General features: G+C 37.8%; 2 protein-coding genes across 2 annotated transcripts; one reads left to right on the top strand and one right to left on the bottom strand.

Moving 5' to 3' along the window:
- Positions 1–7679: 7679 nt before the first annotated feature.
- On the top strand, positions 7680–11860 carry LOC121752391 (putative disease resistance RPP13-like protein 3). The gene is made up of 3 exons (XM_042147433.1): positions 7680–8188; positions 9379–11244; positions 11659–11860. Exons 1-3 carry the CDS (start codon positions 7730–7732, stop codon positions 11731–11733), a joined length of 2400 nt encoding a protein of 799 aa, XP_042003367.1. The 5' UTR covers positions 7680–7729; the 3' UTR covers positions 11734–11860.
- Positions 11861–12297: 437 nt separating this feature from the next.
- LOC121752392 (protein C2-DOMAIN ABA-RELATED 4-like) lies at positions 12298–13463 on the bottom strand. Its single transcript, XM_042147434.1, has 3 exons — positions 13355–13463; positions 12913–13180; positions 12298–12810 (listed from the first exon to the last, which is right to left on the bottom strand). The coding sequence occupies exons 2-3, from the start codon at positions 13108–13110 to the stop codon at positions 12424–12426; spliced, it is 585 nt and encodes a 194-aa protein (XP_042003368.1). The 5' UTR covers positions 13111–13180; positions 13355–13463; the 3' UTR covers positions 12298–12423.
- Between the last annotated feature and the right edge of the window lie 8463 nt (positions 13464–21926).

Here is a 21926-nt window from a genome sequence, read left to right as displayed (position 1 = left end):
ATGTTACGGTTAAATTCGAACTATAGTTGCATATGACATGATCATATTTGAATTGACGCGACATGACACGCTAACAAAATAGTAACAATATAAACTCAACAACATATTTGAACAACACAAAACGATGTAAATATATTGCAGAGGAGGCTTGACTGGACAACATGATTGTTAATGAATGCAAACAATGAAGAATTGAAGATCATATATGAAAAGTAAGAAATAAAACCATAATCATAGCTAAGTACTACTACTGATAATATTAATAATAATAATAATAAAGTCAATTATAATAATAACATTAATTATAAATAAGAACCCGACACAAACCACACCTAAAATTTTCATGTTGATATCAACAGAATGAGGATCTAAACACCATAAGATTGGAGCAAAACATGCTTTTTACTATTTTAATCTCAACCCGACGTTCATTTTAAACAGAATATTTTATATAATAGTATTATTTTGTGAATAAAGAAAATACAAAATAAAAAAAGAGAATAATTTTTTTTTAAATAAAAAAAAATCATTTAGAGCATATGAAGTACTTGGAATAGAATAGAGAAAATACTAATGATGATAACAATAAACATATTAAGAGCATATGAAAGACTTTGGAGATCCTATTGGTAACAAAGCTTAGGGTATCCACAGTGGCGGTCGTCCCGGCGGACGTTCGTGCGGGACGTCTGCCATTAGGTAAGGGAGTGACGGATACGGACGTCCGCTGAGGACACCGGAGTTCTGCGGCGTTCCGGTGACATCCGCTCGGACGTCCGTCGGGACTTCCGTCATTGCGTTGACACGACGGACGTTCGCGCGGATGCCCCGATTTTTTATTATTTTTTTATTTTTCAAAAACTCTATATATACAGCTCGTTGAACTTCATTTCATTCACACAACTTGTTTTAACGAGTTTCTCTCTCTACATACTTTTCTTTTGAAGATAAATGAAGCACCACGATAGTGATTCCCCCGCCACGAGCGAGTCACAAGCCCCGATTTTTTCCGTTGGCGGAAGTACACCGATGTCCACCGGGATGATGCCCGAAATGCTGGGGATGATGCCCCAACCCCAAATGGCGGGGATGATGCCCGGGTATGACAATATGTACTCCCTTGGTATGGATGATGCCCCAGATGCCACAAATGCCCGGGGTGAGCGCCGGAATGACCCAAATGCCGGGGATGATGGCCGGAATACAAGGGATGATGCCCCAGATGCCTGGGATGATGCAGGGCTCGCCTGTCGCTGCGGAGGGAAGTAGGCAGGGGATCCCCCAATCACCTGGGGACAATGTCTATAGCTCCTACATGGATCTATTGTCGGTGGACAACCCCACGAGTACTCCTCTGGAGACTCAGTTCACTGGCATTGAGACATTCTCGTTTGAGGAGTTGGGGCTATCTCCGATCCGTGATTCTCCCGCTGACGTACCAACGGCGACAGGGAGGAGGGGGCAAGGGAGAGAGCAGGGTAGGGGACGGGGCACTACCTCGCCTGCGGCGGTGTACGATGGTGGGGAGGGGGCCGCTGAGGTCGGGGAGGGATCCAACAGGTGAAAGAGGACAGTCTGGAGCATAGATGAGTTTTTTTCGTTTTAACTATGTACTTTTTTTAATTATGTATGTTTTTTTAATAATTATGCAACTTTTTTTTAATAAAGTGGTTTCATTTTCTCCGTATTCGTGTTGAAATTTTTATTCCGTAAATTGTTTAATTTGTGAATTTTTATTATTGTGGGAAGTCCGTCGGGATGTCCTTGGAGATGTCCGCCACTGTGCAGTGAGATGTCCTTATGATGTGGCAGTGCACTGGGATGTCTTTATGACGTGGCATGAGGTGTTTTTGAAATGTCCGCCGGGACATCCGCACCACTATGGACGCTCTTAAATGCAAAAGTTGGGATAATAAATTGTTGCAACTTAGAAAAGATATTTTAGATAACTAAAGTCTAGTACACCATATAGATGAATTAATAGGCCACCGCTCTTAGTAGTTTACTAGTTTTCTGGTGACTTGTTTCGTAGTGCGGATAATAGAGTATCTGCACTTAAAATACTAATAACTACACTTTAAATTCTTAGAGCATTCACAATGGAGGATGTCTCGCCGGACGTTGGACCGGCGTGCCGGACATATGCGCGAGACGTCCGCCTTTGGGCGAGGGAGGAGCGGACGCGGACGCTGGCTGCGGACACCGTACATCCGCGGCTTTCGGCAATGTCCGTCGTGACGTCCGCCATTGCGGTGCCACGACGGACGTCCCGGCGGACGTCCAGATTTTTTATTTTTTTTTGTGGATGTCCGCCGGGCTATCCTTGAGGATATCTGTTACGGACGTCCTCCGTAACGTGACTGGCTATCTATCTTCTCGGACGGATAGGGTGATCAATCCTTCGACAAGCTCGAAGGAAGGCTCACGGATTTGCTGATTCACAGACGTTCTCCGATCAGCAGCAAATAGGGAACAGTAATATTCTTCTTGCTCAAGACAAGTTTAGGAAAAATATTATATTTATTGATTCATTCCTTGATTTCTTAATACAATGATATAATCTCTCCTATTTATAATACTAGAATACTAATACCCTAACTTATTGACTAAGAAACAAATATCTAAAGATAAATTGGAAAGATATGGTAAAGATATGGTAAATCAAGTATGCAACTAAATAATTGGGATATGATCATATCAACTCCCCCACGGTTGAAATTCACCTTGTCCTCAAGGTGGGAACCACGAACCATTGACGAAAGTTGAAAGCAAAGCTTTAGCAAAGCGTCTCCTCCTAGATCAAACACGTATCGAACAGCTGAATGTCTCCCTTTATCATCTTTGTCAAAAATCAACAAAGGAGACCCAATGTTGTTGGCAAAATTCCATGCCACAACGAGAAGCTTGTTTACGCCTCCCAAAATGCTCAAACATGGCATATCATTACGCGGAGGGATCAACCTTGCATCTGTGTCGAGCGATGTTGATCGATGATTCATACTTGGAACATCACCGACATTCAAATCCACATAGACACAAGCAATTATGGGCAATTCGGTGTAAGCACCATATCCTTTCTTACCCCAACAATTTCCAACAACATTTTTGGATGACACTTGAACAACATTGAGTGAGGCGATGACCTTATTCACTTCATCAGTGGAATCGTCCTCCTCTACATCGTCTAACAATGCCTCTTCCTCCTTCTCTTTACTCATATCGGGGCTACGCGATGGGTAGATTTCTGCAAAAGATGAAACTTGTTGGTCTTCGAGTTTGCCATCTCTACCTTCCCTCGATCCCCGATTCTCACTAGGCAAGCCACGATCCATGAGTCTCCTTGCTACTGTCTCGAATATAGAGTTCTCTGAATCACAATGCTCCTCCTCTAATATGGAGTCCTCTAAATCACAATATCTCTCGTCGCCGTCTAGTGTTGGCGAATGTGTGTGAGTAACGACCTCTTTATAACATCAGCCCTCATCTACCTCACTCCGCAAGCGATGCGGCAGTGTTGGCTGTGGCAAAGGTCGGAATTTTACAAACCCACGGTCAAGGAGATCCACCTGTGTTGGTGGTTCATGTGACGAGTATTCCTGCTGTTTCGGCGGGTCCCAACAGGTGGGCTGACCGTAAGTCGGCGCCCCGTAGGGTGTGGCTGATTCTCGCAACGGCTGCCACCTTCTCGGCGGATCCCGGCAATTAGGCAGGGGCTGTTCATATGCCGAGTACCCACGGAAAGTGCGTTGTCCCTGTGTCTCTCGACAGGTAGGCTGAATGGACGCACATGTGTTGTGTTGTCGTCGGCAGGGTTCCGGCTGATCATAGGGGGGAGATCTCATTGGGTTCCGACGACCAGGGGGTGCGACATCCGGCGAGCAGGTAGCGGCTCATATGCGGCCCGACCGAACTGTCGCCGATGGCCCGGAGGGTCCCAGGGAGGCAGCGAATAGTACGGCAAGTCTTGAGCCGGCTGGACGAGTGCGAATCTCTCTGCGGGAATCGTAGCACGCTTGATGTGCATACGTTGCTTTAGACGCAAGCAAGTTTGTCCTATGCCGTTCGATTTTGTCACAACGTGTTTCCAACTTGGAGATAGCGGCATCCAATTGATCGAATAGTTGTTCATAACGCCCCACTTCGGTGTAGTTGCGTAACATGATGATGTTGAACGGCGGCGGTGAAGGTCGACCGTGGGATTTGATCGAGGGAGGTACTGTGACTGTATTTTTTTTGGTGATTTGTTTGGGGGATATAGATGAACGAAGATATTTGGGGAATATGGATGAACGAAGACGGAGGATGAGCACGGGAGGAAAGCACCAGTTGTTACGGACGTCCTCCGTAACGTGACCGACTATCTATCTTCTCGGACGGATAGGGTGATCAATCCTTCGACAAGCTCGAAGGAAGGCTCACGGATTTGCTGATTCACAGACGTTCTCCGATCAGCAGCAAATAGGGAACAATAATATTCTTGTTGCTCAAGACAAGTTTAGGGAAAATATTATATTTATTGATTCATTCCTTGATTTCTTGATACAATGATATAATCTATCCTATTTATAATACTAGAATACTAATACCCTAACTTATTGACTAAGAAACAAATATCTAAATATAAATCGAAAAGATATGGTAAAGATATGGTAAATCAAATATGCAACTAAATAATTGGGATATGATCGTATCAATATTCGTCATTATGCAATAGGATGTCCTTACGACGTGGCAGTGCAGCAGGATGTCCATATAACGTGGCAGGAGGTGTATTTAGGAAGTCAGTCGGGATGTCCGCTGGGACATTTGTCCCATTGTGGATGCTCTTAACCCTTAGCCATTAGAGCATCCACAGCGGAGAGCAGAACGCTGTCCGTCCGTGCCAACTGCACGACACCGTTGTCCGCCGTTGCGCTCTTGTCGCTGGCGCGGCGCTGCTCGATGCATCGAGCACGTCCGTACTAGAGAGCAGCCGACGTGGCGCATTCTGATTGGCCAACGACATTTCCGTTAGAAATTTAATTTTTTTTTAATCGAAAATAATACCAAAAAATAAAAAAAAATCACAATCCCAAAAAAAGCCATTTTTTAACCGTTTTTCTGTATTTTTTTATTATTATTTTTTATTTTTTTTATCCCCAAAATCATCTATAAATACACACATTCATCATTCATTTTTCACATCAAATCATCTCTCATTCATATTTTTTCATACAACTTATCTACACCTTCATCTCTCACTCAAACCCTTAAATGGATTTCACCCATTTCATTGCGGAAGTGGAGCGCGAGGAACAAGAATACTATGAACAACATCGTGCCGCCTATGAAGCCTGTGTCGCAGCGAATACCCCCGCCCTTCCTCCTCCTCAACCAACTAGATCAACTCGCCGCTACATCCATCGTGACCGGGAGAGAGCCAACGAAAGTCTCATTGCCGACTATTTTTCCGACCAGCCGCGGTTTCCGGGAGATTACTTTCGGCGCCATTTTCGCATATCAAAACGCTTGTTTATGCGTATTGTCAACACATTGGCTGCCTGTGTTGAATACTTTCAAACAAGTACAGACGCAACCGGTCGGAAAAGTCTCTCGCCGTTGCAGAAGTGTACGTGTGTCATTCGACAACCTGCTACTGGGCAAACGCCTGACCTCTTTGACAAGTATTTGCATGTCGGTGAGTCCACTGGAATCCTTCGCCTTAAAAATTTTTGCGAGGACGTTCGTTCAGCTTTTGGTGATGAATTCCTTCGGGCACCCACCACCGATGATTGCCAACGGTTGCTTCGTCTTCACGAAACAGTCCATGGCTTTCCCGGTATGCTTGGCAGCATTGACTGCATGCATTGGAGGTGGAAGAACTACCCGACTGCTTGGAGGGGGCAACACTTAAGCGGCCACAAAGGCGGCGGCCCAACACTTATCCTTGAAGCGGTCGCCGACTACCGCCTATGGATTTGGCATGCATATTTCGGTGTTGCCGGATCCAACAACGACTTGAACGTGCTCTATTCTTCACCACTCTTCAATGATGTGTTGAATGGTGTAGCACCGGCGGTCGACTTCACCGTCAACGGAAATGTATACCACATGGGTTACTATCTCGCCGATGGTATCTACCCAAGGTGGTCGACTTTCGTGAAGACCCTCAACAACCCGCAAGACCCAAGACGGGTTCTTTTTGTGCATCGTCAAGAGTCCGCTCGGAAAGACGTCGAAAGAGCTTTGGGGTCCTTCAAGCCCGATTCAACATTGTGAAGGTCACGTCTCGGTTGTGGCACATGAAAAGTATCACCGACATCATGTACACGTGTATTATCTTACACAACATGATTATAGCCGACGAAGGACCGAGAGCGGCTAGCTTTTACGACGGGGATGAAGCTGGAAGCTCAACCGCGAGGTCTCCCCCACGCCGAGGTGTGCATACGTCGGTGGGTGAGGATCGAAACAAGGCACACAATGCGCAATACCCGAACCCACGTTCAGCTACAAGAAGACCTAATCAAACACATTTGGGCGAAATTCGGCCACGAGTAATGAGTTTTTTTAATTTTATGAATTTAATTATGTAATTTTTAATTTTTAGGATTTTAATTATGTACTTTTTAAATTTTAGGATTTTAATTATGTAATTTTTATTTTTTAGGATTTTAATTATGTAAGTTTTAATTTTTTTGTAATTTGTAATATTATTTTGGTTATTTTTAATGAATTTTAATATTGTGGAAATGTTTTTATTTAAATTGAATAATAGAATGGTGGGACCCTTGTGTTTGTCTTTGCGGAAGAGCATAGACGTGGATGTTGTGCTCTTGCCTAAGACCATGTTTATCGGAGACTTTGGTCCCTCTCTCTTCTCCATGTCATTTACAAAAAAAATAGAAAATAGAAAAGGGTTTCTCTCCCCTTGACATGTGGTCGACCAAATGAAAAATGAGACCTATGGGTCACTCTTTCTCTTCCATGCATTCACCAATGAGATTTTGCCATTTGGCATAATTTCATTAGTACTTAATTATTTTTTTAATAAATCATTTATCTTTAATATATTATATTAAACAAAATTAATAATTATACCAAAATTCATAGTTTTTCATTCTTTATAAATAGAGATCAAATTTGCTATATTTTTTTTTTATAATTTTTATCTTTCAATATAATCCATTTTTATTTACTACAATTTCTTTTTTTTTAGTACTATCAATTATTTACCCGTAATTTTGTTAGTACACAATGCAATTTTGTTTTTGGTTTGTTTGTCTATATTTTTTAATTTGTTATTTTTGTGTTTTAATAATTTTACAAAAAAATTTTTTAAAACAAATAGAATCTATTATTTATAAGTAATATAAAAAATAATACTATAAAGGTAAATATATAATAGCGTGGTTGGATGGTCATTGATAAACCATAAAAATATGTGTGGTTGGGTTGAATGAATATTAATGATGTGGGGGAGATAGAAATGAATTAAATATTGAAAAAGTGGATGGTTGGGTTGGGTTGGAGGGTTGCTGATAAATATGGTCTAAAAGCAGGGAGAAAAAGTGGGGCCGGACCCACATCAGTGCTCGTTGACAAGAGCACGGATGTAGATGCTCTTAGCCCATAACTTAATCTTTATTAAAATATTGTCGGTGGTAAAATTTTTAGTTTACGCGTTTACCAGAAAACTAATAAAACCCCCTAATCAGTTACACTGCAGAGAGAGAGAGAGGGGTGTTTAATGGCGGAAACTGCAGAGAAAGAGAGAGAGAGGTGTTTAATGGCGGACGCAGCAGTTGAATTCTTCCTGGAAAACCTGAAGCAGCTACTGGTCCACCACGTGAATCTAATAAAAGATGTGAAGAGTGATCTGGAGAAGTTGGAGAACGATCTCCGTCTGTTCAAAGCCTTTCTCAAGGACTCCTTGAAGAAGCGGCGCAAGGACGCGGTGCTGCGCGAGCTTGGCCGACAAATTAAGAGCGTCGTCAACGAAGCTGAAGACGTAATTGATACCTTCGTTACGCAGGCCGCCCATAATAGAAATAAAAATCTCATTTTCAAAATTTGGTCATCAAGGATCGACATCGCCGAGCAAGTTGGCTCCGTCTGCCGGAAGATCAAAGATATCTACGGCGACAAGAGCAAATTTGATATCGCCTTCCTCAATGTCGACGACGGAGATCCGCCGGAGCAACTTGAGGTCAGCGATTTCTCTCTCCTTTCATCTATATTGGCGAAATACCTTGATATTTCCTTCGATTTAAACTAATCTCTTGTAGAATTGTGGATCCTAAAATTGGAATTAAAGAGGAAATTACTGAGTAATGAGTTCATTGATTTCTTTCTCTAAGGTTTTTTTTTGGGCTGACCGTTGAACTATCATGTGCGGGATAGGTGAACTGAACTTAATTTTATTGGCCCAAATAAATGCATAAAATAGTTTTTTTTCTTTCTTTCAGGTGTCTATATTAAATTCAAAATATCCACTAATTACTTTGAAATGACAAATTGTGAGTAGCAATTCAATGTCTCAAATACATTATTTTTAATTAGAAAAATAGAAGTTTAGAATATTTAAATAATTAATATACTACACTGATAAAAGTATAAGTCAAATTTTAGTTGAATATATCAAGCTTGACTCGTTTTTTAATAATAAATCAAATTGCAGTTTATTATTGAGATCCGAGTATATTTTGCTTCATTCACTATGTTAAAGGCTATTGAGTATTGTGTATTGAATACACGTTATTTGATACTACCAAATAGAAAAGGAATACCTTTTTAATCACTTAAATGCCTCAGTCATCTTCCTTACTTGATAATTATGTTATAGTTTTGGACTTTATATTGTGCAATCTTAAAATTGTACACACTGTCTCAACTATTTTGTAGATTTTTGAGATGCATACAGTAATGTCAACTAATAAAAGTTAAGTCGCAGGACATGGCCGAACTTCATCAGTGTTTAGTATTATGATTGGAACATAAAATTTAGGGTGGCCTGATGTTGGATTAGTGCTCTCTAAGTGGTGAATTCATACTGCTATCTTTTATCATTTTTTATATGAAAGAATTGTCTTTCTTTGTTGTTTAACATTCTAGATAATGGACAATGCGTGTGTGTGTTTATATTTTGTCAATAACTATCAACTAAACAAAAAACAAAAATTTTGTTGTCATTACATGCGATCTTCCTATCGTTACTCAAAGATATTTCTGGTGGAATCTAAAAAGAAATTCTAGACTCTCGTAAAATCTTGGAACCTCAAAATATAGTAATCTCTAGTGACTAGTCTGCTAGACTCTTATGAATTGATTTAATTTGTTTCTAGTTTAACAAAATTGTTCTATTATTGATCTTGTATATTTGGTTAATCATTTGAACAGGCCCCCATACTTAGGAAACACAATGTGGTGGGTTTTGATGATGAGGCAAAAACTTTAATGGGATTTCTTGCTGAAGAAACTGATCAGCTTGATGTCATCTCCATTATTGGGATGCCTGGCCTTGGAAAGACTACACTTGCTGGTAAGATCTTTCATGATCAAGAGATCAAGTACCAGTTCCCAGTGCGCATATGGGTTTATGTCTCTCAAGATTTCACTAATAAAGATATCTTTCTTTCAATTTTGAAAGAGTTCACTAAGATATCTGAGGAGATTAGTAGCAAAAATAACGAGGAGTTGGCAGGTTTGGTGGCTGATCATCTGGCAGATGTGAAATTCTTACTAGTCATGGATGATGTATGGGCACCTGCAGATTGGGAAAAACTCCAAATTGCTTTACCGACCAATAAGAGGGGCAAGGTTTTGATTACCAGTAGGCAAGTGGAAGTGGGTTGGTATACTAATCGCCTAAGAGGTCCTCATATGTTGCGTTTCTTGAATCATAATGAGAGTTGTGAGCTTCTACAGTTGGAGGTATTTGGTAAACGCGAGTTCCCTAAAGAGCTGCAGTTTGAAGGAACAGAAATAGCTAAAAGATGTGGTGGGTTGCCACTTGCAATAGTAGTCATAGGAGGCATTCTTGTAAAGAAGTTTTCAGCCAACGGTGATATGGGTGTCATTAGACGAGCCTGGAAGAAAGTTATCGAAAGTTTCATTGCATATCTAAATCTTGACACCGAGAAACGAATGGAAAAGATCATATCATTGAGTTACGAAAAGTTACCTTCTCACTTGAGAGAATGCTTTCTCTATGTGGGAATGTTTCCTGAAGACTTTGAGATCCCCGTGTGGAAACTGATTCGAATGTGGATTGCTGAAGGTTTGATACAACGAAGGGATAATATTAGTTTGGAGGAAATTGCAGAAAGCTATCTGGATGATCTTATCAATAGGAACCTAGTTAGAGCTGAGAAGTTGAAAACTGATGGTAGAGTTAAAACTTGTCGTGTTCATGATATGCTACGTGAATTCTGCATAACTGAAGCTGGAAATGAAAGGGATAATTTCTTTCAAGAAGTCAAGATGTCCAATGATGGAGGTTTTCAACCACCAGTTTATGAAGGGTACAAGTGTCGCCGTCTTTGCATTCATTCTGAAGTATCTAGATTTCTCATGGAAAAACCTAAAGGTCCGACTGTCCGCTCATTTGTTTGTTTCTCCAAGGACGAAGTCCCCATTCAACCAGAATACATATCAGCCATTCCTGCTAATTTTAAGCTGCTAAGAGTTTTAGAGGCCAAGCTGATCAAATTCACTAAACTTCCGAATGAGTTGTACCAATTGGTTCACTTAAGGTACATTGTCCTGGCACTCAATTCAAACCCAGCAGTGCTTCCTTCAGCCTTCTCAAAGCTTTGGAACATCCAAACTCTCATAGTCGACACAACATCTCGTACCCTTAATATTAAAGTGGATATTATGAACATGATCCAGTTAAGGCATTTCAAGACTAACGCATCTGCTACTTTACCCAAGATGGGAAAAAATAGCAAGGGAGGTGAGCAGATTCAAACACTCGGAACAATCTCACCAGAGAGTTGTAGTGAAGAAGTTTTTAGCAAGGCTCGGAATTTGAAGAAATTGGGCGTTCGTGGAAAGCTAGCCTGGCTTTTGGAAAACAAGAAAGGGTCCTTTGATAGTTTAGCGAAATTAGGTAATCTTGAAAAGCTGAAGCTGATAAATGATATCATCCTATGTTCAGAAACAGAGCGCCAACTGCGTGGCCTTCCTCCGGCTTATAAATTTCCGACACAATTGAGGAGCCTGACACTATGTGATACTTCTCTCGACTGGTCTCATATGAAGGTATGTATCGTGCAATAGAGATTTTAATTTTTTTTATTTTTTCCAATTTATGTGTTCACTTCAAAAAACTCCAATTTTGAAAAATTGCACAATTTGTATCCCATATTACCGAATCAAGCAATGGAACGATAATCGCCTCATTTGATTCTTCAAGATTCCTATGCAGCCTAAACATCTAAAGTTCATGTATAATCCACCTAAGAACCCAGCGAGATGATTCATAATTCTGTAGCCGAATTCTTTACTACATGTGTAAATCAAACTCTTTTCCAAAATTGATGGTTGTTTTGAAGTGTAACATGAGTTTGGGATATTTTTTAACCTTAGCCCGTCTTAAGGTGAGATGGTCTTACACAAACTTTTAGTGTTTAATAGTTTGACCTCATCAAGTAATTGGCTCATTTGTCAATACAGATATGTCGAGCAAAGGTTCCGAAGAAACCAGGGAAGAAATACCTGAAGATAAAGTATACTGTGTTGAAGTTCTGATTCTGGTAATCAGTTGTAATTGTTGATTTCGTGTGCTGACTTTAATTCTTTAGACCATGTTTGAAGTCATTGAAAGGCTCCTCTATTTATGTATCATTCGGCTTGACATCACATTCGCTTTCTACAAGCTAAGCCTTTAATTGATGGCTTAATCATGTGAAAATCAAAGTGCTTAAATATCTAAAAGGATCTCTCGGACTGGGCTACTTGCCCTGACACTAGACGATCTATCACAGGGTACTGCTTGTACCTCTTTCATGCCAATCCAAAAGGATGACAAGGTCCTCTGTTGTTGAGACAGAATATCGTGCTATGGCTCATGCGATTTTGGATTGAGGATTGAGAAAGCAGCTCCTCTATATTGCAATCTCCAAGTCTTGCATATTGGAAGAACAAATCTGAAAAACTGGATTGCTTCTCTCCATCACTTCCCTAGACTTAAGAATGGTGAGAATTTCCAATTCACTTAGCTGATATACCAATCTTCCATCTTTTAGACTTGCACCAATCTAAGAATGCAGCTAAATGTGATAATTTGACTATGAAGCATGATCAAGTTGGTAATTTCAGTGAATCATCATCAAGATATATGTTTGAATATATTTACTTACACTTGCAACAACAACAATGAAACAGAGAGGTGATACAAAAAATTAGAAGCGAATGTAGTTTGAGCAGTGATGACGATGGCTAGAAAGCTTTGGAGCCTGGAAGATCAATCCATTGGAGCTGAACTTGGAGCTCACCACATTCAACATTTTTTAGTCTAAGGCACATGTCCTGCATAATCTTGCGATCCCTCCAGACAACACTGCTCTCTTCCACCAAGCAGTTGCTCCGGCAGGGCTGTATCGTCTTGATCCTCGCCCCGTTTGGTAGCCCTGTTGGGTGCGTCTTCAAGGCCTCCACGAATGGCCGTATGTCAAACTCCGCGTCCCCCATGGAGTCGTCCATGCTGAACGTGTCGTGGTCGTATACCTCAACTAAAACCGGCTGCTCGGTATCCGTAACAGAAAGTGTCAAGTCCTCATTCCATTCCGGATTTACATCCTTTCTGATAACTCGAGTCTTCATCCTCTGCATGCCATCATATATAAACATGCACACACATTAAAATGCAAATTAAAATTTAAAAGTATAAATGAATGAATACTACTCATGTAATAGGATATTGAGAACCTGGTGGCCCATCCTGACAACAACGTAGGGATCGCTGCTTCTGACGTCGCGCACAGCGAGATTAAGGCCTCGCTTGATACGAATCCGAAGCAGTCCCAACAGATCATCCATCACCATATGCGTCGGACTGTGTCCATGCCCCAACACCGGCGATGGTGAATGCCCCGGAGATTCTGTATGTGGAGAACCCGCAGCCATTTATTTATGATCAAACAACAAATTTTCTAATTTTGTGTTATGTTTCTTGTCTTAAAAATTCGTTGCCGCCCTGCAAAAAATTAAAGGAGAAATAGTTTTAGCTAATATGGAATTAATGGGAAAAAATATGATGATTTTGCTTGTTAAAGGAGAATTAATGTTGTATTTTGCATGCTTCAAATTTGAGATGAGATAAAGAAGGGAGTAGGTTTTTTGGGTTGATTGGAAGATGTGATGTGTTTACCAATTCTCTGGCGTGGGAGTAATTGCAAGAGAGAGGGGACTTCCCATTGAAGTATCAGCAATGAATATATGGGAAAGTATTGTATGTGAGAAATGGAGGCAACCGGTTGTGTTAATGGGACTACAAACTTGTTGGATTTCATTGCTGCTTACGGCGAAAAGGGCGCTCATCCTCCCTCCGTCCACAAAAAAATAGGGCTATTCTATTTTTCGTGGACAGGAGGAGTACATTTTTGAGAGAATAGATCAATATTTTTATAAAATATTTGATTACTTGACATGTGTACTATGTGAATATTTATTTCGTTTGGAGCTGAAGAACATCGTTTTAAGTCAAAACTTAACATGACATTATTCAACTATAGACAAAATAAAAAATTTAGGTACATAATTTCCACGTAAAGTACATCGAACCATGAAAATTCAAAACAGTTATTTACGTTGTTATAAGTTGGGCCTTGTAGTTCAATTCACACAAATATTTCATTTGATTAGAAGAAAACGTTCAATTTTTAGTTCGATAGAATATATAGATGAAATGTTTCAATGTTCAATGATAGCATTCACATAAATGCTCATTTTCATCATTAGTTTAACATGGAAATTTGCCTAAATAAAGCTCAACCAGCCATATCTCAACCAGCGATGCTTTTTCTTGCTCATGAATAAATCTATGTAGAGAATAGCTAAAGTTTTTTTTTTCAATCCAAAAAGACTCTTAAAATTAGTTAGACTTTTACTACGAACTTGCCCATTTCGAAAAACTTTCGTGGGGTCAAATGCCTTATAATTCCAAGAGGAAAAGACATAATTTATCTTATGTTTCCTCTTAACTTATTAAGCAAGAAGAAAGAAACTACTACTTCAAATATTCATTAATTTAACCATGACTATAGTAATTTCTTATTCATTTCATAATCACTTGACTTTTACCAAAATTAATAAATGAGAGCATCAGCAAGATGCAGTCAAACATTGAGTCCATTTACTTCCACTCATTATTAGACAAAACAAGTCAGAGTTAGGTTCAGCCATCTTAACATGCCAACCCAACTTGGGTCAGGGTTCAACAAAATTTTTGGTTTGAATAGGTCAGACTCATCTAAAAGTTTAGCCAACTCTATAGGAGGGTCAAGCCTGGTCTAAAAATCTTTGCATTGGAGTAGTAAAAGCATTTCGAATTTGGTAATTTTTTATTTTTTCCCGATTAAAATTTTGGGGTGGACCGGCGCAACCCAATTTAAGGAAAGGAACTATGGGCTTGTGTTGAGCCAACAATATCTGATATATTTTGACGCCTCTATTCATTACTATTGAAATTAAATTATACTCCATTCGTTCCTAATAATTCGTCACCATTTGATCCGGCACGAATTTTAAGAAATATAATAGAAAGTGAGTTGAAAAGTTGGTGGCATGTGGGTCCTACTTTTATATATTAGTTTTATAATAAAATGTGAGTATGAATAAGTTAGTGGAATGTAAGGTCCACTACCAAAAATGGTAAAAGTGAAAAGTGACAAATTTTTAGGGACGGACGAAAATGGAAATATGTGACAAATTTTCAGGGACGGGTAAAGTAGTATACCTCTAGAAAAAGCTAAATTATGTACTCCCTCCGTCCCGCACTACTCGCACTTATTTCCTTTTTGGGCGTCCCAAGTTACTTGCACTCTTTCCATTTTTAGTAAAAAATTTCACCTACAACCGTCATTTTTGACTTTCCTATACACTCATTCCTTAATCTCCGAGCCGAAAAGGAAATGAGCGAGTAGCCCGGGACGGAGGAAGTACTATATTATTGGAGTACTTTGTTAGAAGCATTACGTCTGGGCTGAGCTGGGCTAGGCCAGCCCGGCCCAACTGACAACTCTATTCACGTCACTGGTGACATCAATCAAACTTATTAATTATGTTTCAAGTTATATTTCAAGTGATAGCAAAATTAAGATTTTAAAGAATCGATTGAAATGGTGTTTTCATTTCTTTTACTTTGAAAATGATCAGTATTAATAAAAATAATGACGTCGTGAGAAGGTAAGCATGAGGATCAATGGTTGCAAAGCAAAGCAATATATGGGGGTGTGATAGCAACATACATTGCTCATTAATACTACCAATTAATGGTGAAGACAAAGTCAATTGCCACGTCACTGCCATTGCAAGTTCTAGGTCAACAACCTTCCCCACTTCCAACATTCTTGCTCACTTCCTACTCATTTTCAAACATATACATACACGCATTTATATGCGTCACCTACTCATATAATATTCGTGAGCATATTTTGATTAAAGAGAGTTTTTCTCCAAATCATCTTACAAATAAAGATTCATTAAATAGTAAGTATGCTAAGTTGTTTGGTGTTAAAGTAAAAATGTCAAATGATTTTTTTAGATACTGAAAAATCTTAAACACTCAGCATGGGTTGCATATTGAGATCTTATAGTAATTTTCATTTCTATTTTCTACATAAATGCAAGAGCTATTAATCTTCATCATTCTCAATTCTTCCTATTTTCCGCTTGACACACTCAAATTGTACATCAAATTTGATAAATCACATAAAATAAAATAAAATAAAATGAAAACAAATTATGTGAACAAAAGTTTACTCGTAAGTCGTAACATATGGAGTATGTAGCAAATAACTTTGAAACAAACGTTGAACCTCAATTGCATACACATATAAACTAACTATTTAATTAAACTTACACATAATCTCTCCATGTCGACTCTTATTCTCTATTGAATTATTGAGTGAAATGAATTGACTCGTGGTAGTATTTTTATTTTATAAAACAACTTAATTCTCAGTAATGAATTTATATTTATAATTTGAAAAGATCAATTATTATAATTCCAATTAATCATGATATATGCTTTGGCTCACCCGAAATTGCGTATTTCAGTTATATATGTGTCATTTTTAATAATTTAATAAAAATTTCAAATTCATAAAAAAAAAAGCTGTGCCGTAGCCTGCCTTCAAACAAGAGATGGGCCATCTGATTAACAACAGATAGGGATGTAGGAATTCAACGGCGTGGATTAGCAACCACAATCATTACACAAAAACCGTTGGATGAGCCGTTGGGAAGATTGGACGGTGCTGATAAATAACATAATTCAGTTCACACAGATTTCATACTTTCATACATTAATAAATTAAGAGAAAATTGAATAAAAAGTAAGAGTGAAGGAAAAAAATAATACTAATAAATAGAGTTAGTGAATTGCAGGTTCATAATATTAGTGGTGTATCATTGATTAAATTTTTTTCATATTTATATTTGATTGATTTTAGGAGACGATCTAAAATGGTAAAACTAATTTATTTTTTAAAGACAGGAGGGAATACATAACACTTAATTGAAGGATTAGATATAAGTGGACAATTTTACCCCTACTAAAATATGGTTGAGAATTGCTTTCCACGTTATTGGAGAGGTCGTATATTATATGGTTTAAAATGGTGAAATACTAACATCAATGTTGTATGTAGTATAAAACATGTGAATGAAAAAAAGAAAATTACTATCATTTAAATAATAACTTTTAATTTAATTATGGTCATTTTTATAACTTTTAAAAGTAAATCAATTTTGTCATTTAAATTATACATTTTTTAAAACTTTTGGATAATTTAGCATTGTTCAATATTATGGTGTTGATTTCTAAATGATTGTTATGTAGTAGTTGTGAAGATATACAAAAGTCACAAAAAAATTATCTAAATTTTAATTGTGTTAAATAATTAAGAAATATATAAAAGTTAGCTACTTTAAAAATTATAAAATTAACCAGAAGTCAATCAAAATTATGATTTAAATAATAATTTTTCTTTTAGCATCTTAATTATAATTCGTACTGTATTTCTTTCGAGGCCCCAAGGTAAATTATTTATTTCTTCTTTTTTACAAAAATCATTTATTTTGATTGTTCTAACTTTATTTTCTTTTTTCATTTCATCATAACTTCACTTGCAATTTTTTTTTATTTTGTCCCTAATTAATTATTTACTAATGATCGTGTTTTTTTAATTTTATGTCTGAAAATGAAGCATCACTCACACTTAGCACGGTGAGGATGACGTTCTGAGGAACTGTTATATGTGTGTAATACAATAATTTATCATTTTAGAGAAAATCATTTAATTGTATATGTCAATGACTCAATGTTGACTGCGATTTTCTCTTCCCTTTTTTGTTTATCGCGAATAAATTATGAAAATGAATATTACTAATATTAAGGATCTATCACATAGGCTGGCACCGGTCTTAATCATCGACGAATAAGCATACTTTAAAATTTTATAATAGTTATGCGCCATTTTCATTTGTTGGACTTGGAATTTTGGAAGCCATGCAATATAGTAATACTATAAGAACTTTGATTTGGTAAGACATAAAAAGGGTGATGTTTTGTCGAATATAACTAGCTCCTAATTTGATCTTTTGTCGAATATAACTAGCTCATAAAAAGGCCTTTCAATTATTGTAACTATCGATATATTGATAACATAACAGAGATAACGATAAATAATAGTTATAAAATATAAGAGACAAGGAGAAAATTTAGTGAAAAATTATCCATAAATACAAATGACTGTGAACATACCAAAATAAAAAATAAGATAAAAATTAACTTATTATTATTTAAAGACACTATGAAAACGAATTTAGAGTTTACTTGGATAATTTGCAAAGAAAAAGGAAAAAGTTATAGTAGAGAAGAGAATTTAGAATCTGTCGAATTCATAAGGAAAAATAAGTTTTAAATTAAAATTTAGTTAACAATCCTAAATAAAAGTAAAAATTTAAAGAGTTATTACTGTAATTTCATTCAATAGACAATATACACACATTTATTAATCTGGATACATTTTACAAGGAAGTTTTAAATATAATAATATTAACTCTTTCTAGTCATCTTCTTCCTCCACTCAGCCATTGTTATATGAATTTCATCCTCTGCACTTTTTTATTCTCTATTGTTCAGCCCCTTCTTCCATATAATTTCTGATGATTTAGTCTTAATCAACCATAGTTTTGTAAGGGCTAGAGATAAGTTTTAGAATTTTTGCAAATTTTAGTAATAGAAAAAACTAAAAAGAACAATTTGGGTGAGGGCTTAAGCCCTCCCCTCCTTGCACTTGTGTCTGCCCCTGACTATCGATATGCTAATTAGGGATCGTAATATGATAATATCCGAGTCTTTTCACTTCCTGAAGCATACAGATAAGTAAGAGGTTCGAAGAAAAACACCACACAACACATTGTAATATATTTGTCAACTTACATTTTTATAAATTTTAAAACACGACAATATTAATTTGTGATATAAGCTTTTTATAAATAGTAAGCTCTTCCCTCCTTAACTATCACCGCGGATATATTTCGATATTTAATTTAATAATCGTAGTAAGGAAGTCGTTATATACGTATTCAATACGCATAAAGAATTTTAAAAATGTACACAATTTACAATAAAGAATCACTAAAGTAGGAACCAAAATAAAGTATACACCATCCATAATATCTAGAAGATCTTAAGATATTCAATAAATAAATTGTGAATGGGCCCATTACACGTAGGACCCAACACTTTTATATATCGTCATTATCTACATTATTTACAAGTCAATAACTACTCTTCCATAGTCAGCTCGCAATTAGCAAGCTAAACAATGGGTAATAACAGTTTTATAGAATTATAGTCCCTAGTTTATTCCCGGCTTTGCCCTTTTTCCTCACCATAAAATAATCACACCAATAAAAAATAAATTTGAAAATAAAAATTCCCTTAAGTTTCTAGAAAACTTGATTAAGTATATAATAAAATAACTAAAATATATAAGGATTTATGCATAGCCGCATAGGTCAGTTTTCAATTTTCATTAACCCTAAATAATCTTTGACAAGATGACGCGTCGATATAGACATCTTATGAATCACCGGTTTTCGTCAACTTCAAAAATTAATTTAATTATATTTTTTCATTTATTTGAGAGAGAGATAGGAAGATGAGACCAAAGTCAACCAAATGCTGTCACCAAACATGGCAGAATATTAATTATTGTGGTCTCTGATAATTCTTTTGACTTCATCAAACATTTGAAGCATTATTAAATTGATTTAATATATGTATTTTGGATTTCAAAATTCGAAATTGGGGTTGATTTTGATCTGTTTATTAGTATATCTGTATATGATTGTGCGGAGATCCAAAATCCTACTACTAGGAGTTAATTAATTGATGTCACACGTAATTAATTTTAGTAGATCAATTTTTAACCATGTTTCCATGTGATAATTAAACTAATCAATTTTGACCGGATATTTTGATGGTGAAAGACCCGAATTAAGTACTTAATTATGCGTGTACGCAATTGATGACGTTAATTATATTCAATTATGGAATAGAATAACGATACAAAATCAACTTTTTTAAACATGTAAATTAAAAGAAAATATTTGGATATGAATAAATAATGAATTAAGTATCAAATTTGACTTTTAAGTACGCAATTGATAGACTAGATGAGTGTTAAAGTAAGCCACAAGATCAATCTCATGTTGATCAAACTATCGAAATTTAAATAATTACCTACCATAACATGTAAGCTCAAGAATCTAGTGTCCCAATAATAAGTTCGCTAATCTTGGTATGATTGAGCATAAAATTCCTTTAAATTTAATAAAATTATATTAATGCATCATCCATCCATATGCCTAAGACCTTCACTTGGACTGGATCAACTTCTACTTTGGGATCATTCTGTCAAACCCTAGTATCTTCTATTCATGGAATGTAATAATAATATATCAATTAGTAGGAATTACACAAATTAGGGGTATTACCTTGGGTAGATTGATTTCATTACCAAAAATACATATGTCTCTCTCCTATAAAACGAGTCATTGTACAACGTTGAAATACACACAAATACACAGAAATAAGAGAGCTTATAAATTGTTCTCTGCAAATATCCCTCATGTTTAACCCTTTGGCCTTTATCTCTCTCGATTACCATCTTCAAGATGGTATCAGAGCAGGTTATTAGGGTGGGGACTCAGAGAGAGTTCATCACCGTCCCAAACGATCCCTTTCCCGACCTTCTGTCCTTATCCCATAAGCAAACAAGATGTCAGACGATGAGAGTTCAAACTCAGATTCACCAAAAAATAACCCACCAAACTTTACAGCAGAATTCGCGGCACAGTTTGCCGAGTTCATGAGATTCACCCTCAATGCATTAGGGCAGAATTCGAAACCCCCTTCAAACCAGCCGGAGTCCTTGGGCGATGTCACCGTTAAGACAAAGCTTAACGGGGAAAACTACCCTCTTTGGGCGAAATTGATGAGGAAGGCCATCGGTAGTAAGGGTCTGACTTCTCACATAATAGGAGTTTCAGATCCCCCACCGACCAGCGATCCAAATTATCCGAGATGGGAGCAGAGAGATCACTCTGTTTTCAATTGGATTATAAATAACATCGAGATCGACCTCGTAAACGAAGTCTCTCAATACGAAACTGCCCATGACCTTTGGGAAGGATTGGCAATTACGTATGGAAGCGGCAGAGACCCGTTTCAAGTATATGACCTGCACAGGCAATGTATGACAATCAAACAAGGCGGAATGACTTTAGAGGCACTATGGAACAAGTTTCAGGATCTATGGATCTCCATAGACGCCCGGGATCCAAGTACAATCGACCACCCTCCATCAATTGAGAAGGATAATCGGAAAACCCAGAGGATGAGAGTATACCAATTCCTTACCGCACTCGATGAAAGATTTGAAACCATCAGGAAAGAAATCATCAACAAAGACCCCTTACCAACCCCTCGCGAGATGTACGCGATGGTGAGACGTGAAGCCGGCAACGAACGCATACTGAAGCCGTCGGAAAACAGAGAGCAGTCAGGCTCTGGAATCGGAGCTGGACTGGTCGTCTTCGACCGAAATAGGGCCATCCAACCTCCACCTCCGTCCTCGTCCAGATATCCGGCTACCTCCGCCAACCGCAAAGGTGAAGAAGACAAAAATCGATTGGTGTGTAACCACTGTGGAGGAAGAAAACATACCAAAGACAATTGTTTTCTTCTCCACGGCTATCCGGAGTGGTGGGAGGAGATGAAGAAAGCCCGACAACAGAGAGCGGCGAGTCGTGGCGGAGGAAGGGCATCGGCAGCGGCAGCTCTAGGGGACCGAGCCGCCTACACCGGAGGTACGGCGGGTGGCATCGGAACCTCGGCTACTGGAAATCGCAGTAGTGAACGAAGGGAGGAGGAGAAGGCGGCGGTGGCAACAATTTCTGCGGCTAGGGTTCACCAGGAAAGGGAGACGACGAGTTGGAGTGAAGGTAAAGGGGGGGCTTTGCAAAAAGACCCCCCAAGTCCTATTAAACCTCCCACCTTACCCCATTTTTCAAAAAATATTACCAGCCTCCCCAGCAGTTCACAAATTTTTCAAAGTGACCCTGACAGTTCCAAAAATTATCCACAAATCCCCAAAATTTTTGAGATACACCCCACAGTGATTTGTCATAATTCTTTTCGAACCTTG

The sequence above is a fragment of the Salvia splendens genome, chromosome 10, assembly GCF_004379255.2.
Source record: "Salvia splendens isolate huo1 chromosome 10, SspV2, whole genome shotgun sequence".
NCBI lineage: Eukaryota > Viridiplantae > Streptophyta > Magnoliopsida > Lamiales > Lamiaceae > Salvia > Salvia splendens.
Note: the sequence above shows the minus strand (reverse complement) of the source record. Positions and strands in the feature narration are given on the sequence as shown.

Excerpts from the sequence above, each read along its gene's own strand:
- LOC121752391 (XM_042147433.1), top strand. The coding sequence starts at position 7,730 with ATGGCGGAAACTGCAGAGAAAGAGAGAGAGAGGTGTTTAATGGCGGAC. Across the intron at positions 8,189-9,378 it reads ATCCGCCGGAGCAACTTGAG|GCCCCCATACTTAGGAAACA; the intron begins GTCAGCGATTTC and ends TCATTTGAACAG. Across the intron at positions 11,245-11,658 it reads TCGACTGGTCTCATATGAAG|ATATGTCGAGCAAAGGTTCC; the intron begins GTATGTATCGTG and ends TTGTCAATACAG.
- LOC121752392 (XM_042147434.1), bottom strand. The coding sequence starts at position 13,110 with ATGGCTGCGGGTTCTCCACATACAGAATCTCCGGGGCATTCACCATCG. Across the intron at positions 12,811-12,912 it reads TTGTCAGGATGGGCCACCAG|AGGATGAAGACTCGAGTTAT; the intron begins GTTCTCAATATC and ends GATGGCATGCAG.